Source organism: Pelobates fuscus, unplaced genomic scaffold, assembly GCF_036172605.1.
Source record: "Pelobates fuscus isolate aPelFus1 unplaced genomic scaffold, aPelFus1.pri scaffold_35, whole genome shotgun sequence".
Lineage (NCBI taxonomy): Eukaryota > Metazoa > Chordata > Amphibia > Anura > Pelobatidae > Pelobates > Pelobates fuscus.
In genome coordinates, this window is record NW_026961986.1 from 1 (window position 1) to 15,588 (window position 15,588).

The window sequence follows — 15,588 nt, forward strand, 5'->3', positions numbered from 1 at the left end:
CTTCATTCATACACAGCATAACATAGTAAGTGAGTATGTTGGCTACCATTTATAGCAGAATATAGCCCTCTATCCTAGTGTATTAGGGAGATGAAGCAAGGATCCATGTATGCAGTGCTCCAGTGTAGTCTGAAAAGTGCATGATATGCTATCATAACCATCTATTTTGTCAATGTTCACAATTCTGTATTGTGGGAGAGCCCTGAGGGAGATCTGTGAAGGTGCAAACAGATCTAAGCTTCCTTTTTGTAGTTTTGTAAAACTGAAGCCATAAATGTTTTGTGCCACCACATATGGTGGGGCTTCCACCGCTTCAGAACTCTTAATTCTAACAAAATTTTAATACATTACATGTAAGGGTATTGGCAAACTGATATGGACAGCTGATAAATTTGTATGCCTGTCCAAAATAGCAATGCACAAACAAGGCTGTGGATGTTGATGTGTGCCCATGCCTGATCAGGAAGTAAAATGAACAATTTACTCACATCAAATCTCCCAATGCTTGCAGTGTTCTGATTGGCCCTCATCACTTCCGTCAGCACCCACATCTGCTGCACTTCGCTGGATACTTTATCTGGATCTGGCAGCCCCTATACAACAAGAGTGTAAACATTAGGGCTGGAGCTGGTGTATCGAACCTCTCTACTGAGACATAATCCTAAGTCTCTTCAGTGCTATTGTGGAATAATACAGGTTGTCTGAGAATTTACCGTACTGGTGGTATAATATCCATTTTTATGATATAGCATTCCAAATTTCAAAAAGATAGCAGATTTCGGTTAATGGCTGAAGAAGCACCCAATAAACTGAAGTAAATAATAGCCAACAATTCTGCATTTTGGGAAGGAATGGTCTATGAAAAGAAACAACAGCAATAACCCAAGCAGTATACATGGTAACCTTAGGAGCAGTTGTTCATAACCATTTTTTTTGCCAAGTTTGCAAGTAATATACATGGCAGTAACCTTGGAAGCAATATATAAACATGACATAGTCTGCCCACCAGGGATTAATTTCACTCTCAAATGGCAAGTGGAAATTCACCTGTTTCTGGTTACTGGTCCTTTTGGATCCCTACCCATATTATGGTTTTAAAAAATCCATGTAGAAAACAGGACCCATTGCTAAAGGTACCAGAAAAAATGCATAGTCAAGTCGGAAATACAATGCCCATATGTGTTCAGTTGAATGTCAAGCTGGGAACTCTGGGATATTTGTAAAAACATGATTTATTGAGTTTCTGTGCCCACGGGGGTCTTTCAAAAGTCCAATTTGATATATGCAGGTGATGCACAACAGTAGTATAATTATATATTTTCTTACTTCTTGAACAGCCCAGTTCTTACCTTCTGTAAGCTCTGAAGTTGTTCCTTAGGCGGTAGTTGAGACAACAACCAGGAAAACCCTTTCTGCGGACTCTGAAATTCAGAAAACTTTGTATTATTCTACCTATTTTAACAGTTAAAGAGAATACATATGGCACCCAAAAAAATTCATCTTAATGAAGTAGTCTTGGTGCTATACCCCTGCAACTGAAAACATTGTTGTTTTGCAGGAATGCCAATGTTTTCACTGCCGGTTTAACACCCCTCTAGTGGTTGTACTCCTATAGTGTTCTTTTAAAGTTTTATTTTTAAAGCTTGGATATACATTGATGTTGATATAGCCTTTTTTTTTCTAGTGTGTTTAAATTAACATAGCCACATTTTTGCTCAGATCAGGGTGCATGGGGCAGTGTCTCCAATTTAGATCGACATCAATGATTACTTCTGGGACCTTTCCTCTTTGAAACTGAAATCTTTGTTTGTGTGCCTTTTTCTGATTAGAACTATGTGTACAATTAAACATGAATGGATTTGTGTAATCTCTTTTCTCATCCTCAAGTAATATGCCACGTTGAAAAGTGCAACACTTTAAAGAACTTTAGAATCCATTGAAACATCGTGCTAGCAATGCAGCCAGTGTGCCAGCATAAACTAGGTATACCCTCTTTAAGATGTGTCAATTTACCTTCCAAGCACGGGTAATCTGGCAGGAGGCAACTGATAAAATTAGAGTGACCATGGGGTAGGTGTGACACTGTACCCATACCACCCAACAATGGACCGGGGATGGGTGGATAAGAAAGGGAACAAGGAGAATAAAATGGTTAATGTCGGTCTGTTGTGACATCTGCTATTGCTGATGCTACTCTGGGCAGTCTATGTGCAGAGCACTTCGCAAGTGCTCTGTGCACGTACTCAATGCTCTGACAGCACTCTGCACAGTCCAAGCAAGTCTAATGATGTGCTCATACTGTGCTAACTGAGGACATTTACCCAGTGTTTCCAGATATGGAACACCAGGAAGGTATTCTAGGACAGAAGCTCAAATCTGAAACAATACTGGCAGATCCAGGAGAAACAGTCAATCACTGCATTGTTGACATTATTGGAGAATGGTTAAGGATATCACTCCTAAGTAACGCAGTATACAATTTATCTTTATAATTCACTGTATATTTATGATAAATTATATATTGTATAAAGAGGTACTCTATGTACCATAACGACTACAGCTTATCCTAGTGGTTATGGTGCAAAGCATCTTGAGTTCTTTGAGAGAATATCTGGTTTTCCTGGCAAGTACAGTCCAGCTCCTCTGCTGCTGTTTTGCTAATGCAGTTGTGAACTTTTGCATTAGCATGTCTGACTGTGGAAAGGCTAATATAGAAGTGAACTTCATCATTCTGTGTTAGCTGAACCACAAAGAAGGATTGGGCTTTAGGTAGGAGAGAAAATAAACTTAGGACGACATTGCCCAAAGACAATCAAATATAGGGACTATAAATCTTAGGTGGACTTTTTAAATTTGTATTTAAATAGATACGGTTCCATACTTGCTTCCCTGGAGGATTGATCTGCAAATCTTCAACAGTAAAGTTTAGCCAAACAGGTGACGGTTGTCGTAAAATCAGGCGAATTGCTATGACATGATCTGTGTTGCAGAGCATCTGAAAAAAACAAAAACATAAAAAAAACCTCAAAAACAAAACAAATAAATAAGTGTAAATTCCCAGATTTTACTATTAACATGACGTAAAGTCATGATTTTATTAAAGACACGGAGGCGAGTATTATGCATAACTCTTTCTTTATTTCCTCAGCAGCAAAGATAGAGGAATATGAATATTGTAAAAAATGAAGAAAAAACAGTATAGATACACAGGCAACCAATCACATAACAGAGGAAGTGAGTATATAAGGCCTGTGTTTCCCACAATCCCCCTCTTTCTTGCGAAAACCGAAGATCAGGTAAGAAGAACGAAATCCAACTTGTCCAGAACAGTAAATGGCAACCAACCGATAACATCAAGCTAAAAGAGAGAGAGAGAAATATGGTAATATCCAAACTCCAAACTGTAGACTTACCAAAACAAACTGTAGGCAAATCAATGAGAGAAACTTGAATCAAAACACAATGTCGATATCTCCAATCATAGAAAACTGGGATCTGAAAAACATAATGAAAATCATTAATATAACATATAAGTGACATGCGTAAATCACAACAAAGGCAGACCGAATTGAACTTACCCAAAGAAATCCAATAGCATCTCATCCCAAAAACTCACCTCGGGAGGGTGGGAGGGAATAATACTCGCCTCCGTGTCTTTAATAAAATCATGACTTTACGTCATGTTAATAGTAAAATCTGGGAATTTTATTAAAGACACGGAGGCTCCTATTATGCAAGTTTAAAGCTGTGCTATCACTTGAGATGCGATATGTTCAATAGGTCTGAAATAGAAGTTGCGGAAGGTCGATTCCCTAGACCAGTCCGCTGCACGCATGATGTCCTCCAGTCGACAGCCGACCGCGGACGCCTTTGAGGCCATGGCACCTCGAACGGAGTGAGGCGTAAAAACCGAAGTGTCAATACCCGCTGAAGACAAAAGCCAGCGCACCCAACGCGCCAGGGTCGGAGTTGACACAGGTCGATGAGGCGCTTTAAAAGACACGAATAAAGGATGTAGGTCCAAGGAGCGGATAGATTGGGTAGCATCCAGATATGCCTTCAGGCAATCAACCGGGCAAAGAGCCGGACACTCTGGGAACCTAGGGTACACGAACGATTTGGATGCCGATTTTGTCCTTCTGGATATGTTGAAAGCGACACCTTCTGGGGTAAAAGCAATAGCGTCCCAATCCAGGGCTCTAACATCAGACACTCTTTTACACGATACTAAACAGAGAAGCATCACTAGTTTTGAGGACAATTGTTTGAGGCTCAGCCCATGATTAGGGTACCATGAAGAGAGGAACTGTAACATGATGTTGACGTCCCAGAAGACCGAGAAACGGGCTCTAGGAGGGCGAGCGAGGCGGATACCCTTGAGGAGACGACATACAAAGGGATGCCTGCCGACAGGCGAACCATCTAGGCCACTATGGCCGGCCGAAATCGCCGAGCGGAAAAGGTTGATCGTGCGGTATGCCTTGCCCGCATCAAATAACAACGTGAGGAACTCCAGGATCAGATGGAGAGGGGCAGATACGGGATCCATTGCCCGTTCCATGCACCAATTAGACCATGATTTCCATGAAGCCCGGTAGGCTGATCTTGTACCGGGAGCCCAGGCGTTATCGAGGAGCAGGAGAGTTGACCTCGGAACGTCCGGGACAGTCCAGGTTCCCCTGAAAGGAGCCACGCTACCAGAGGTAGTTGCTGCAGGAGCACCAGACCGTGCGAGTTCCCGTCCGGGTCCAGAAGTAGATCCGGGAAGCTCGGAATCAAACGGGGGTAGTCTATCGACAACTCCAACAGGCGTGGGAACCAAGGCCGTGACCTCCACAGAGGAGTGACCAGTGCCAGGCAACAATCGTGGCGAGCCAACTTCGATATCGTTCGGGCAATCATGTTGAACGGTGGAAACGCATACAGGCATCCCGATGGCCAGTCTTGGAGAAATGCGTCTGTCGCCACAGCCGCCGGGTCCGGCCTCCAGCTGTAAAACTCCGGCAGTTGAGTGTTCAGACGGGACGCGAACAAGTCCATCCTGAACCGTCCCCACAGCTTGTCTAAGCTTTGGAATACCGAAACGTGCAAGTGCCAGTCTCCCGAGTCTCTCAAATGTCTGGAGTTCCAATCCGCGTCCGAATTGTCTAGACCCGGAATGTGTTCCGCTGTCACTGAGACATTGTTGGAAAGGCAAAAATGCCAAAAATCCTTTGCCAACAGGGCTAACATCCTGGATTTGGTGCCCCCGAGATGGTTTATATAGCGTACTGCCGAAACGTTGTCCATCTTGAGGAGAACGCAGCAGTTCGCTCGTCTTGGGGTAAGACTGCGAATCGCGAATGCCCCTGCCAAGAGTTCCAGGCAATTGATGTGCAGGGATCTCTCTATCTCGGACCATCTGCCTCCGGTGGAAACGCTGCCACAGCGAGCACCCCAGCCGTGTAAGCTGGCATCCGATTCGATCACCACGTCCGGGACAGAACCGAAGATGGCCCTTCCGTTCCATGCCTCCATGTGTGCTAGCCACCACGCCAGCTCGTCCCTGGACTCCTCGTCCAGCCGTACCCGAGATTCGTAGGAATGACCCGACCGGAGGTGTGAACCTTTGAGCCTCTGGAGGGCACGATAATGTAGCGGGCCCGGGAATATTGCTTGTATGGAGGCCGCAAGGAGGCCAATAATCCGTGCCAAATGCCTGATGGACAGGTCTGATACACGAAGAGCCCGTCGCAACTCCTTCCGAATTGCCTTCACTTTCGAGTCCGGTAGGTATAGAAACTGGCGGACGGAGTCCACCTTGAAACCCAAAAATTCCATCGATTGAGCGGGTTCCAGGACTGATTTGTCCCAGTTGACCATGAAACCCAGGTTCTGAAGCAGATCGATCGTCCACCTCAGATGTACCAGGAGATGGTCTCTGGACTGGGACATGATTAGAATGTCGTCCAGGTAAATGATCAACCGCACTCCACGGGTGCGGAGGAACTCCATTACAGGCTTCATGATCTTGGTGAAACACCAAGGAGCCGAGGAGAGGCCAAACGGTAGGCAGGTAAAGCGCCACCGCCTTCCGTGCCAGGTGAAGTGTAAGTAGTCTCTGAAGTCCACCGCTATCGGGACCGTGAAATATGCGTCCTTCAGGTCCAACTTGGCCAGCCAGTCTGACTGTCGAAGGAGGTCCCTGAGGCAGTGGATACCTTCCATCTGAAAATGTTGGTAGCGGAGGAACGCGTTGAGAGGGCGGAGGTTTATCACTGGACGAACTCCGCCCCCTTTTTTCGGTACCAGGAAGAGATTGCTCGTAAAGCCTGGGGCGGCGAACGGCAATTCTTCTATGGCGCCTTTGGACAACATCTCCTCGACCTCCGCGGAGATCATCCTGTCCTGATCTGGGGGAAGAGACAGTTCCCTGGGGACATAAGATTGGACAGGTAGAGAGACTAAATCCAGGTGATAACCTGTCACACATTGTAGGACCCAAGCGTCCGAAGTGATACATGTCCACTCTTGGTGGAACAGAGCCAGCCTCCCCGCTACCCGCCCGTGAGCGATAGGGGAAGAAAGGGTACTCACCATAAGGGCGTCTGCCCGAAGCGGCACCGCGGGGGTTTCTGGAGCCCCAAGATCTCCCTCTGGCCGGGAAGAAAGGAGGCGTTTTCGAGTCCTGAAATCCCCGGGACGGGAAAAAGGAACCTCTGGAGGTACGGAATGAGCCTCGGTAACCACGGCCGGGTGGACGGTTCCTGCTACGCCCGGCCCCTCCAAAAACCTTGGGCGCGAACATGCGCTTCATGTTCGTCTGAGCCTTGTCTATGGCCGTAAAGGTTTTAACGTAGGACCCCAGGTCCTTAACGAAAGAATTACCGAACAGGGCCCCTTCTTCGGAAGGGCCCGGCTCCGCTACCGTCATGGCAGCCAATTTCGGGTCAATTTTGAGGAGAATTGCCTTGCGCCTCTCAGAGGACATGGCGGTACTAGCGTTCCCCACCAGGCATATAGCCCTTTGTACCCAACCGATGGCTACATCCATGTCTAAAACCGAATCGCCAGTTCTAGTGGCGTCCAGCAGTTCGTAGAGCTTTGTAAGTGGGCCCAGGGTATCCAATATCTTGTCCTGACAGCCCTTTAGGGAGTAGTCTAGGCCCTTTTTGGATTTCCAGCCTGATTTATTCAGGAACTGGGCAATTTGGGGGTCAATATCGGGAGTCTTGCAGGCCGAGCCCGGGAGGGAAGGCCTGGGGCATTCCGCCCGCAGCTTATTGCGACCTTCCTTAGACAGGGGGGTACGCATGCGTCTGGCCACATACTGGGCTATGTGTTCTGGGGGAACCCATTCAGCCGACCGGGGATGGCGGAGGTCGTCGGGGTCGAACAGGGGGTTACCCTGAGGGTCAAATAGCGTTTTACTATCCCCAGCGGGGTCCTGAACGAGGCCCTTAGTAACGGTAGAGGAACCCGAGGGGGTTACGCCCGTAGGGGGCAAATCCTCTTCCGAGCCATCCTCATCATAGGAGTCATACTCCATAGCGTCAGACTCATTCTCCACACTCCTGTCGGAATCCGACATATCATTGAGGGCTCTAGCCCGTTTCCATAATCTAGCCTTTTTAGCCCGGCCAGGGGCTCTTTTGCGCGTGGTAAGCGCGCTGTCTGTGACCGCGTCAAGCGGGTCCATCATGGCAGGCATAGCCTGCATCGGGGAGTGGGAGCTGACGTGTTTAGCCTTAGCCCTTGCCTTACGGGCCCCAGGCATGGCGGGGGCAGGCGGGGGGGTCCCATCACCCAGGGGGGAGGGAGCCGCCAACGAGGGCAAAAGCATACTCTGCAGAGATTGGGAAAACGATGTGGACACCGCTCCCATGGCAGAGGCAAAGGCCTTTTGCAAGGATGAAGCCATAGTGGCGTCCAAGAGGGCATGGAATTCTTGGGAAGCTATATTACCCTCTGGAGCATCCTGAGAAAAGGTGCCAGTAGGGCCTACTTGCCCTTCATCCTTGTCTTCCATAATGGTAACAATTACTCACAGGTGACGTTGAAAAGGTATGTAGAGCAAACAGGGTTGAGTAACCCAACGAGAACAGAGAAAGATGCTGTTAGGTGTGCCAGGGGACCCAGGGAACGGCAGAGGCGGACAGCAGGCAGACCTCGAGCCGCAGAAAAACAGTGGTGTCGGCCGCGAGTGAGCTCCGCCTCCAAAATGGCCGCCGCACGAGGAGGCCGGCGGATAGCTTCCGCGGTCCGGACCTACTGGGGGAAGGGGCGCGTGCACCCTGTCCCCGCGGCACGTGTGCAGAGAGGGCGAGAGACATGCAGCCGCGGTCGGAACAGACAGACCGCGGCAAGCAGCCGCCCGTGGAAAGATAGCGAGCGAGCACCCAGCAGGGAAAAAACAACCGCAGGGGAAGTAAGGAGGAAAATCCCCTCCGCGGAGAAAATTAGTAATAGAGGGATGGGAAACCCACTAGGCACACCAGGAGAGAAAATGTTAAATACACAAACAAACGAGCAAAGTGCAAACAGCAATAAAATTCAATAAAATCAATAATTGCTGAGAATATGTAGAGCAAGGTAAAATACTTAGCTGATCTGAGGAAGCAGCAAAGAAAGAGGGGGATTGTGGGAAACACAGGCCTTATATACTCACTTCCTCTGTTATGTGATTGGTTGCCTGTGTATCTATACTGTTTTTTCTTCATTTTTTACAATATTCATATTCCTCTATCTTTGCTGCTGAGGAAATAAAGAAAGAGTTATGCATAATAGGAGCCTCCGTGTCTTTAATAAAATCCTATTCTATGAGAAATCTAATTACAGGTGTCATGAAAGGTCAAAGGATTTATGAACTTTTCAGAACAACGGGTGAGAATCAAGGATTTTTGCCACACTAGCTAGAAACTCTTCCATTGGGTAGTCCACTTTCAGGCTCTTGTTTCCACCCATTTTGTTAGTTTATCTCTATGCAAGTTTTCTACCTCACTTTGTTTCTCTCATTATCTTTTTAGTGTTTTTATATCTCTTTTTCCCCTAACTTATCTATGTTAGCTAGTTTTAAACAGTCTTTTTTACATTTATTTATTTGTTTAATTATAATAGAATGTACAATATAGTGTTAAAGGGACACTAACTTTAGCTTAGTGAATGAGTTCTAGTGTACATGTCATGCCTCTGCAGTCTTGGTGCTCAATTCTCTGCCATTTAGGAGTTACATTTTTGTGTTTCTGTTTACATTTTCTCGCCTGTCCAAATAAAAAATAAATAATAGCTGTCTAATAGGTGAAAGGATGCATGAATTTAATTATTTTGCAAGCCCTGCTTTTCTAACACACCCCGCACTGTCTGTGGCTGTCCAATTACAGACTTACCAATGCAGCTCAATTAGAAATATTTGCAAGGCAGGTGATCTGGGCAATTGCCTCCCGCTTGAGTTTAGTTCAACTGAGCTAAACAAACCAGGAAGTAAGAGGACTGGTTGTCTGACAGCCATGGGGACATAACAAGGTTAATTTATAAAAGTGCGAAATTTCTATTGAAATCTACACTAATTTTGTAAAAAGAAAGAACACACTCTACAAATGAAAAAGAAAGAAGATGCTGAAGTGCTTTAGGAGTATGGCGTGTCGCTTTAAATACATTATGCAGTAAGGGAAGCTAAAAATTTCAGTCTCCTTTGAGGATGTGTGTATGGAGCCTGTGTGAATCACATGCAGGGAGGTGTGGCTAGGGCTGCATAAACAAAGTGATTCAACATCTATGTGGCAGATAATTTAGTCCACTGTCCCTCAGTTTAATTTCACCACCTTTAGATCACACAGTCTATCTCCAGACTACACTGAATATAACACACACCTGTACTCTTTCGTTCTCAATCAGCCTTTTTCTTCCTAACTTCACCCTCCCTATTCTCTCACTAATTTATATTTTTTCACCCTCCATTAGCATTCTGCAGTGTTTCTCTTGTGCGGAGTCAGTTATGTGTCTATGTAGCTGCTAGTGGTGATTGGAATTGTGTGCAGGTGTCCAGGTACAATAGGTCAGTAATGGAAATTTGGGGCTGAATGTTCATGATGGAAGTTGTGTGTGGGCGAGCTGCACTTGAGTGATGGGTGTGGAGCAGAATATAATATAATATAATATAAGCCAAAGGTTTGTAACCCACTTTCATTTTTTAAATAGAGATGGCTAATGGGGCCAAGCAAATTTGGGCTTCCTAAGCTCCATGTCTTATCAAAGTCATCTTATAGTTAATTATGCTCTGGAGTGTAAGTGTATGTGTGTGTGTGTGTGTGTGTCTGGGGGTGGGCCGGTCTATAAGACTATTTTAAATATCTTCACATTGTGTTTCAACTGCATGTATTGAATTCCTTCAGTCTAAAATAGTAACACTATTCTCACCATTTGTAAAATGTATTGTTTTATATAAAATACATGAATAAGACATTACTCATTACTTCCCTTAAATTTTTTTGCCTCTCACCTGGTTCTTCTGTATAGATACATAGTCTTGGGATCCCTCTTCCATATGAGGATTTGGCATCAGCCGCATATTCTTGATACAGGTGCACCACGCTGGAGGAGGGTTTCCACGTGACTCCGCAGGTCTCCTCTGCTGGATCCGCATAGTCAGAAATGCTGTATAGTAATTCTTAAAGGTGATCTCCTGCAGCTTAGAGGTGACAGTCACACTGTGTTAAAACACCTTGCTACTCATTGCATTCTCAAAGACATATATAATAAAGGCCATTGGTAATAACTTAATGCCAAATACTCACAGATAAACACACAAATTATTCATTATTCTAAAATTTACAAATGTCCACACAGCCTCCCTACCTGGAAAGCTGGCATGGAACGGTCCCTGGGGTCCAGTGGGGCTGGCAGCTGTCTACCTGTCAGACGCAAGGGAGCTGTGTTCTCTCTGATCTGCTCCCTTGCGCTGCGCAGGCTGTCTACTGATGCCGGGAGCCGGAATATGACAGAGCCAGGTAGACAGCCACCCCCCGGGGGGGATGGGGGTGAGGGGTCTATCAAGTGGCCCCCCAATGACATGGGGAACACGGGGGGAATTTAGGGGTGGCATTTTTTGCCACCCCCTGGTTAGTACCTGCAGGAGCAACGGGAACGGCGTTCCTGCTGTGAAAAAAAGTGCAGGAACACCGTTCCCACGCATTCCTGCAGGACTCGAGCCCTGCTTATAGCGGATGCTCTTGGCACTTCTTTATTTAAAGGAACACTCCAAGATTGCTTAGGTGCTTTATGTGTGAAGAACATGTACTCTTGTTTTCATTTTACAAAAATAGAAAATTGCCCACCTTCCATGGTTATCAATCCCTGTTACAACCTGGTAGTTTAGCTCTATAGACATCAACTCAAGAGGCAAGTAATTCATCAGAGCATGTGTCTTGCAAAGACTTCTCAATAAGCTGTAATTAATTATCATTAAGAAGTCAGTGATTGGATAGCCACAGAAAGCCTGGGCTAGGGCAGGCAGTAGTTGCAGATACTAGATCTGCAGCTATTGCAAGCAAATTTTGCATACTCCCAAAGAAAACATCCAAACAAATAACATGCATATTTTGTATGGGGGGATATCTACCAATTATCTATTCATTTATTTTTGCCCATGCCATGGTAAACATGAATTTCCGTCACTTTATAGGGCATAAAAGCTCAACCATACATTTTGGCATAATTGCTAGCAAAGACTATGAAAAGTTGTTCAACGTTACATTCTTTTGCCTTCTTGGTCTTTGCTACTGGTATGCCACAGCAGTGAGGAAAACCACGTAGGCCATGGCCACAACACTAAGAGACCTGGCTGTATAATAAAATTTGCAGTGTGCATCCTCACTCTTATCATTATCCATTTAAAGAGTTCAAGAGCAGGTAACTAATGTCATGTAAGTACATTCTGAAAGGGACATTCTAAGCACCATAGCAACCTATGATCAATGCATACTTTATAGTGCAAGCAGGTCATTGGCCCCACGCAGAACTAATATTAACTGCAAGAATTTGCAAAAATCACCGAAGGTATAACATTTCCACTCCTTTGCTATAAGGGATTTTTACTTTCTTTTTTGCTGTCCAAATTGTTTGAAGTGCTCTACTCCCATATTTAGCTTTTGGATAGATCCCAAGTTACAGCTGCTCTACACAGCACTATTTTCAAATATGTGAATGAGGCTATTATTATTATTATTATTATTATACCAACAGCAGCAAAAGTTTGTTTAAACAGCAGTTCCCCTTAACCCCTTAAGGACACATGACATGTGTGACATGTCATGATTCCCTTTTATTCCAGAAGTTTGGTCCTTAAGGGGTTAAAGGGACACTATTAGCACCCAGACCACCTCAGCTCATTGAAGTGTTCTATGTACAGTGTCCCTACTGCACTTAGTGCTGCAATGTAAAACATGTGGTTTTAGAGAAACTGCAATGTTTACATTGCAGCACAAAGTCAGCCTCTAGTGGCTGTCTACCAAACAACCACTAGAGGCACTTCTTGGATGTAAACAGACTTTTGGTCTGGTAAATGACGCTGGACATCCTCACGCTGTGCATGAGGACATCAAACGTCAGCTATTTCCCCCTAGGAAAGCATTAATTCAATGCTTTCCAATGGGGTGAGCCATGACCCAGCGCCGAGGGACATCAGCGCTGGGATCAGGTAAGTGAATGTTTTTTAACCCTTTATTTACCACCACAGTGGTGGGAGGGCATGAGGGAGGGGGAGGCAGAGGGTGCTATAGTGCCAGGAATACAGCGTTATCCCTTTAATAGATGAATGTGACTACTGTTTAACATTCATGAAATAACATCTGACCCCACAGGTCAGGATCCTGATATGTTGAGGTTCTTCCTAGTCTTGACTGTGCAAGTGCAGCAGTATCCGGAACTTTTCAGTTGCATATCTTTTTTATTATTGTTAATTTACATTTTTTAAATTAATTTCTTTCCACATTTTAGTGTATAATTTAAATAAAGCAATAAAAAAAGGGATCAATTAAAACCCAGTGTCCTTTCAATCTATACATTTGCTGACATTTTATTCCACACAGTACAGTCCCGAGTGGGGACCTGAAAAGCCCTAGGTCTCATTTTGGCAGTATTTCATTGGGAGCCCTGAGTAGTACTAAGACAGGAATAACACCTCCAATTACAAACGTTGTGTCCCTTTAATGCACAATATTTGTAGTTAATTATATCACAATGTGGCGGTATTTCTGTAGATGCAGAGTTTAAATGCTGTGGGGTGAAGGGTTAATACAGCATTGCTTGTGGATTATATTGTAGGTTAGGAGTTTATAATTATAGTTTCATGTAATACTTTGAAGTAAATCAAAGATTTCATTTTAAAAAGGTGGTTTATTTACCCTTTTTCCAATACCGAAACTCACTCTGTGCAACCGCCAGCACTGCCTCCCATGGTAAAAATGTAGTCCATGCACTCAGGATAACGTATGCAGCAGTTTTATAAAAAAAATCTGAAAAAAAAACCATGCAACGTTTGGGTCTCAACTGAGATCTTTTTCAAGCTTGGACCAGATAAGAGTGTGGATTCCTACTTTTGTTTGCTCTGCCTCCCATGACATCTTCATAAAGAATGTTGCCTCTTCTGCTTCTCCTCCAAGCCAATGCTTCTAATACAGAAGCATTGTGCACAAGAAGCACATGCATTCACGCCCAGTGCTTCCCTAACAGGAGCATTAGACTTAGAGGATGTTTGAAGTCCTCATACAATGTGTGAAGATGTCAAACGTCACAGAACCAAGTCTAACTCAGTCATAAGAGCTGAAGCATCATGTAGGTAGGAAGACAGCCAGTTGAGGTGTGTTTAGCTACGAAATTGAATGTTTTACATCGCAAGATGAAAACGACAGGGCCACTGCACCCAGATCCCCATTGGTATAGAGATCCCAGGTATGTGGATTAGCTAAAACATAGCGCAGTCACCACCTTAAATCAAAGTAGCCACTGTCAGCACAATTATGTACTTACATCAACAGTCTGAGTTTTGGGAAACGCGACATCGATGACATATACACCAGGCCTGGCCTGCTCCGTCTTCACATCTCCAACTTGAAGAGGGACAGGAGATCTAACAGTGCATGGGACAGATTCTAACTCCATGTCAGTTGAATCAAAATGGGGGCTGCAGTCTGCAAAAGCAATAAAAGTTTTTGTATTACGTAGTATTGTTACAGTGTTGACACCCACCCCATGTGTTCCTAAGAGTTGATAAATGTGTAGGGGTTTAGATATAAACCCTTCTCGGTCTCATTAGAGAATTTTACTTGGTAGACGGCAAGGTGAATTCTTAGCCGAGGATATATCTTAGAGGTTTTGGCTTGACGTGGCAAGTAAGCTTACACTTAAATGGCCATTGAAGTGAAACTAAAATAGCCTCCAGTTGTTTAAATGGGCATAAGGATTTGGGATAATGCGCAAGTAACCTTTTTTTTTTAAATTGTATGTATTGGGGCTGGTGTGTACTATAATCATTGCTGCTGTCCAGGAGTAGTGGGAGTTTGAGTGCAGGGTTTAATTTTGTATGTTAATAAAAGATAGAGATGCCAAAGTTTCCTAAAGGCTTAATGTAACTATCACATTTGTATCTAAGATGAGATAACAAGACTAATCCCAAGGATAAGACGGTTGGGGTTTCTAACATGTAACTGCTTTGCCTTTTGATTTTGTAGGTTTACATTATTTCTCTTTCTGGTTCTAAAGAAAACCAGGTTGTGGAAACAGACAGATATGATTTGTATGACTAAATGTAAAAGAGTGTCTTCAGGAGACTGATAGAATGTAATTGGAAATTACTAAATATAAACCACGATAGCCATTTTTTAAAAAAATGCCTCAATTTGGCTATGTTTCCAGATATGCTATTTTGGGTTTTAACCACGTTTCACAGATTAATGCACAACCCCCATAATTATTCTCAGCAAAATCATTTGCACCAAGAACCCCCTGGGATAAATTAATATTGCAGGACTAAGCATATTAATAAAACAAAATCAGTGGAAAGAAGAAAAGTCCTTCTACTGTTACATATGCAATAAAATATATTTCATATTAGTTAATAAAATGCCTTTAGCTCTGTATAGGAGGGGTACACGATATTATTTTCAATAAACATTTGCTTATAATTTTAAACAGACAGAATTGCACCCACCTGCTTAATGAACCTTTCCTGATATATTTTAGTTTCTTTCCATACTGCTCCCTTTCCTGATGAAACAATTAGATTTTTCCCTGATCAAATATGTCATCCGTAGGATACAATGAAAAGGACACCCACATCTCTGTATACGTTAAGAAAGCAAGCATCATTCATTTGCCCTCAATAAACATGGCTGAAAGTCAGCTGACATGTTTTGCTTCCATTTCTATGGAGATACAAGCTGCACAATATAGTGGGAGAGGCCATACACACTTGTCAAGAGTTCTAAACACAAGAGACAAATGTCTATGGTATGCACCCAATATACAGACTGCTGTTTTATTCTGTGTTTCAATATATGTCACACATATTACACTGCTTTGGCCAGAATGTAAGTAGAGTAACAGTTGTATATT

General features: G+C 44.1%; 1 protein-coding gene across 1 annotated transcript; it reads right to left on the reverse strand.

Moving 5' to 3' along the window:
- Positions 1-488: 488 nt before the first annotated feature.
- LOC134585292 (nicolin-1-like) lies at positions 489-15,346 on the reverse strand (the record flags this gene model as incomplete). Its single annotated transcript, XM_063440708.1, has 6 exons — positions 15,185-15,346; positions 14,005-14,165; positions 10,478-10,666; positions 2,882-2,995; positions 1,350-1,421; positions 489-593 (listed from the first exon to the last, which is right to left on the reverse strand). Coding segments are annotated over exons 2-6 (612 nt in total), but the record flags the coding sequence as incomplete, so codon positions are not given.
- Between the last annotated feature and the right edge of the window lie 242 nt (positions 15,347-15,588).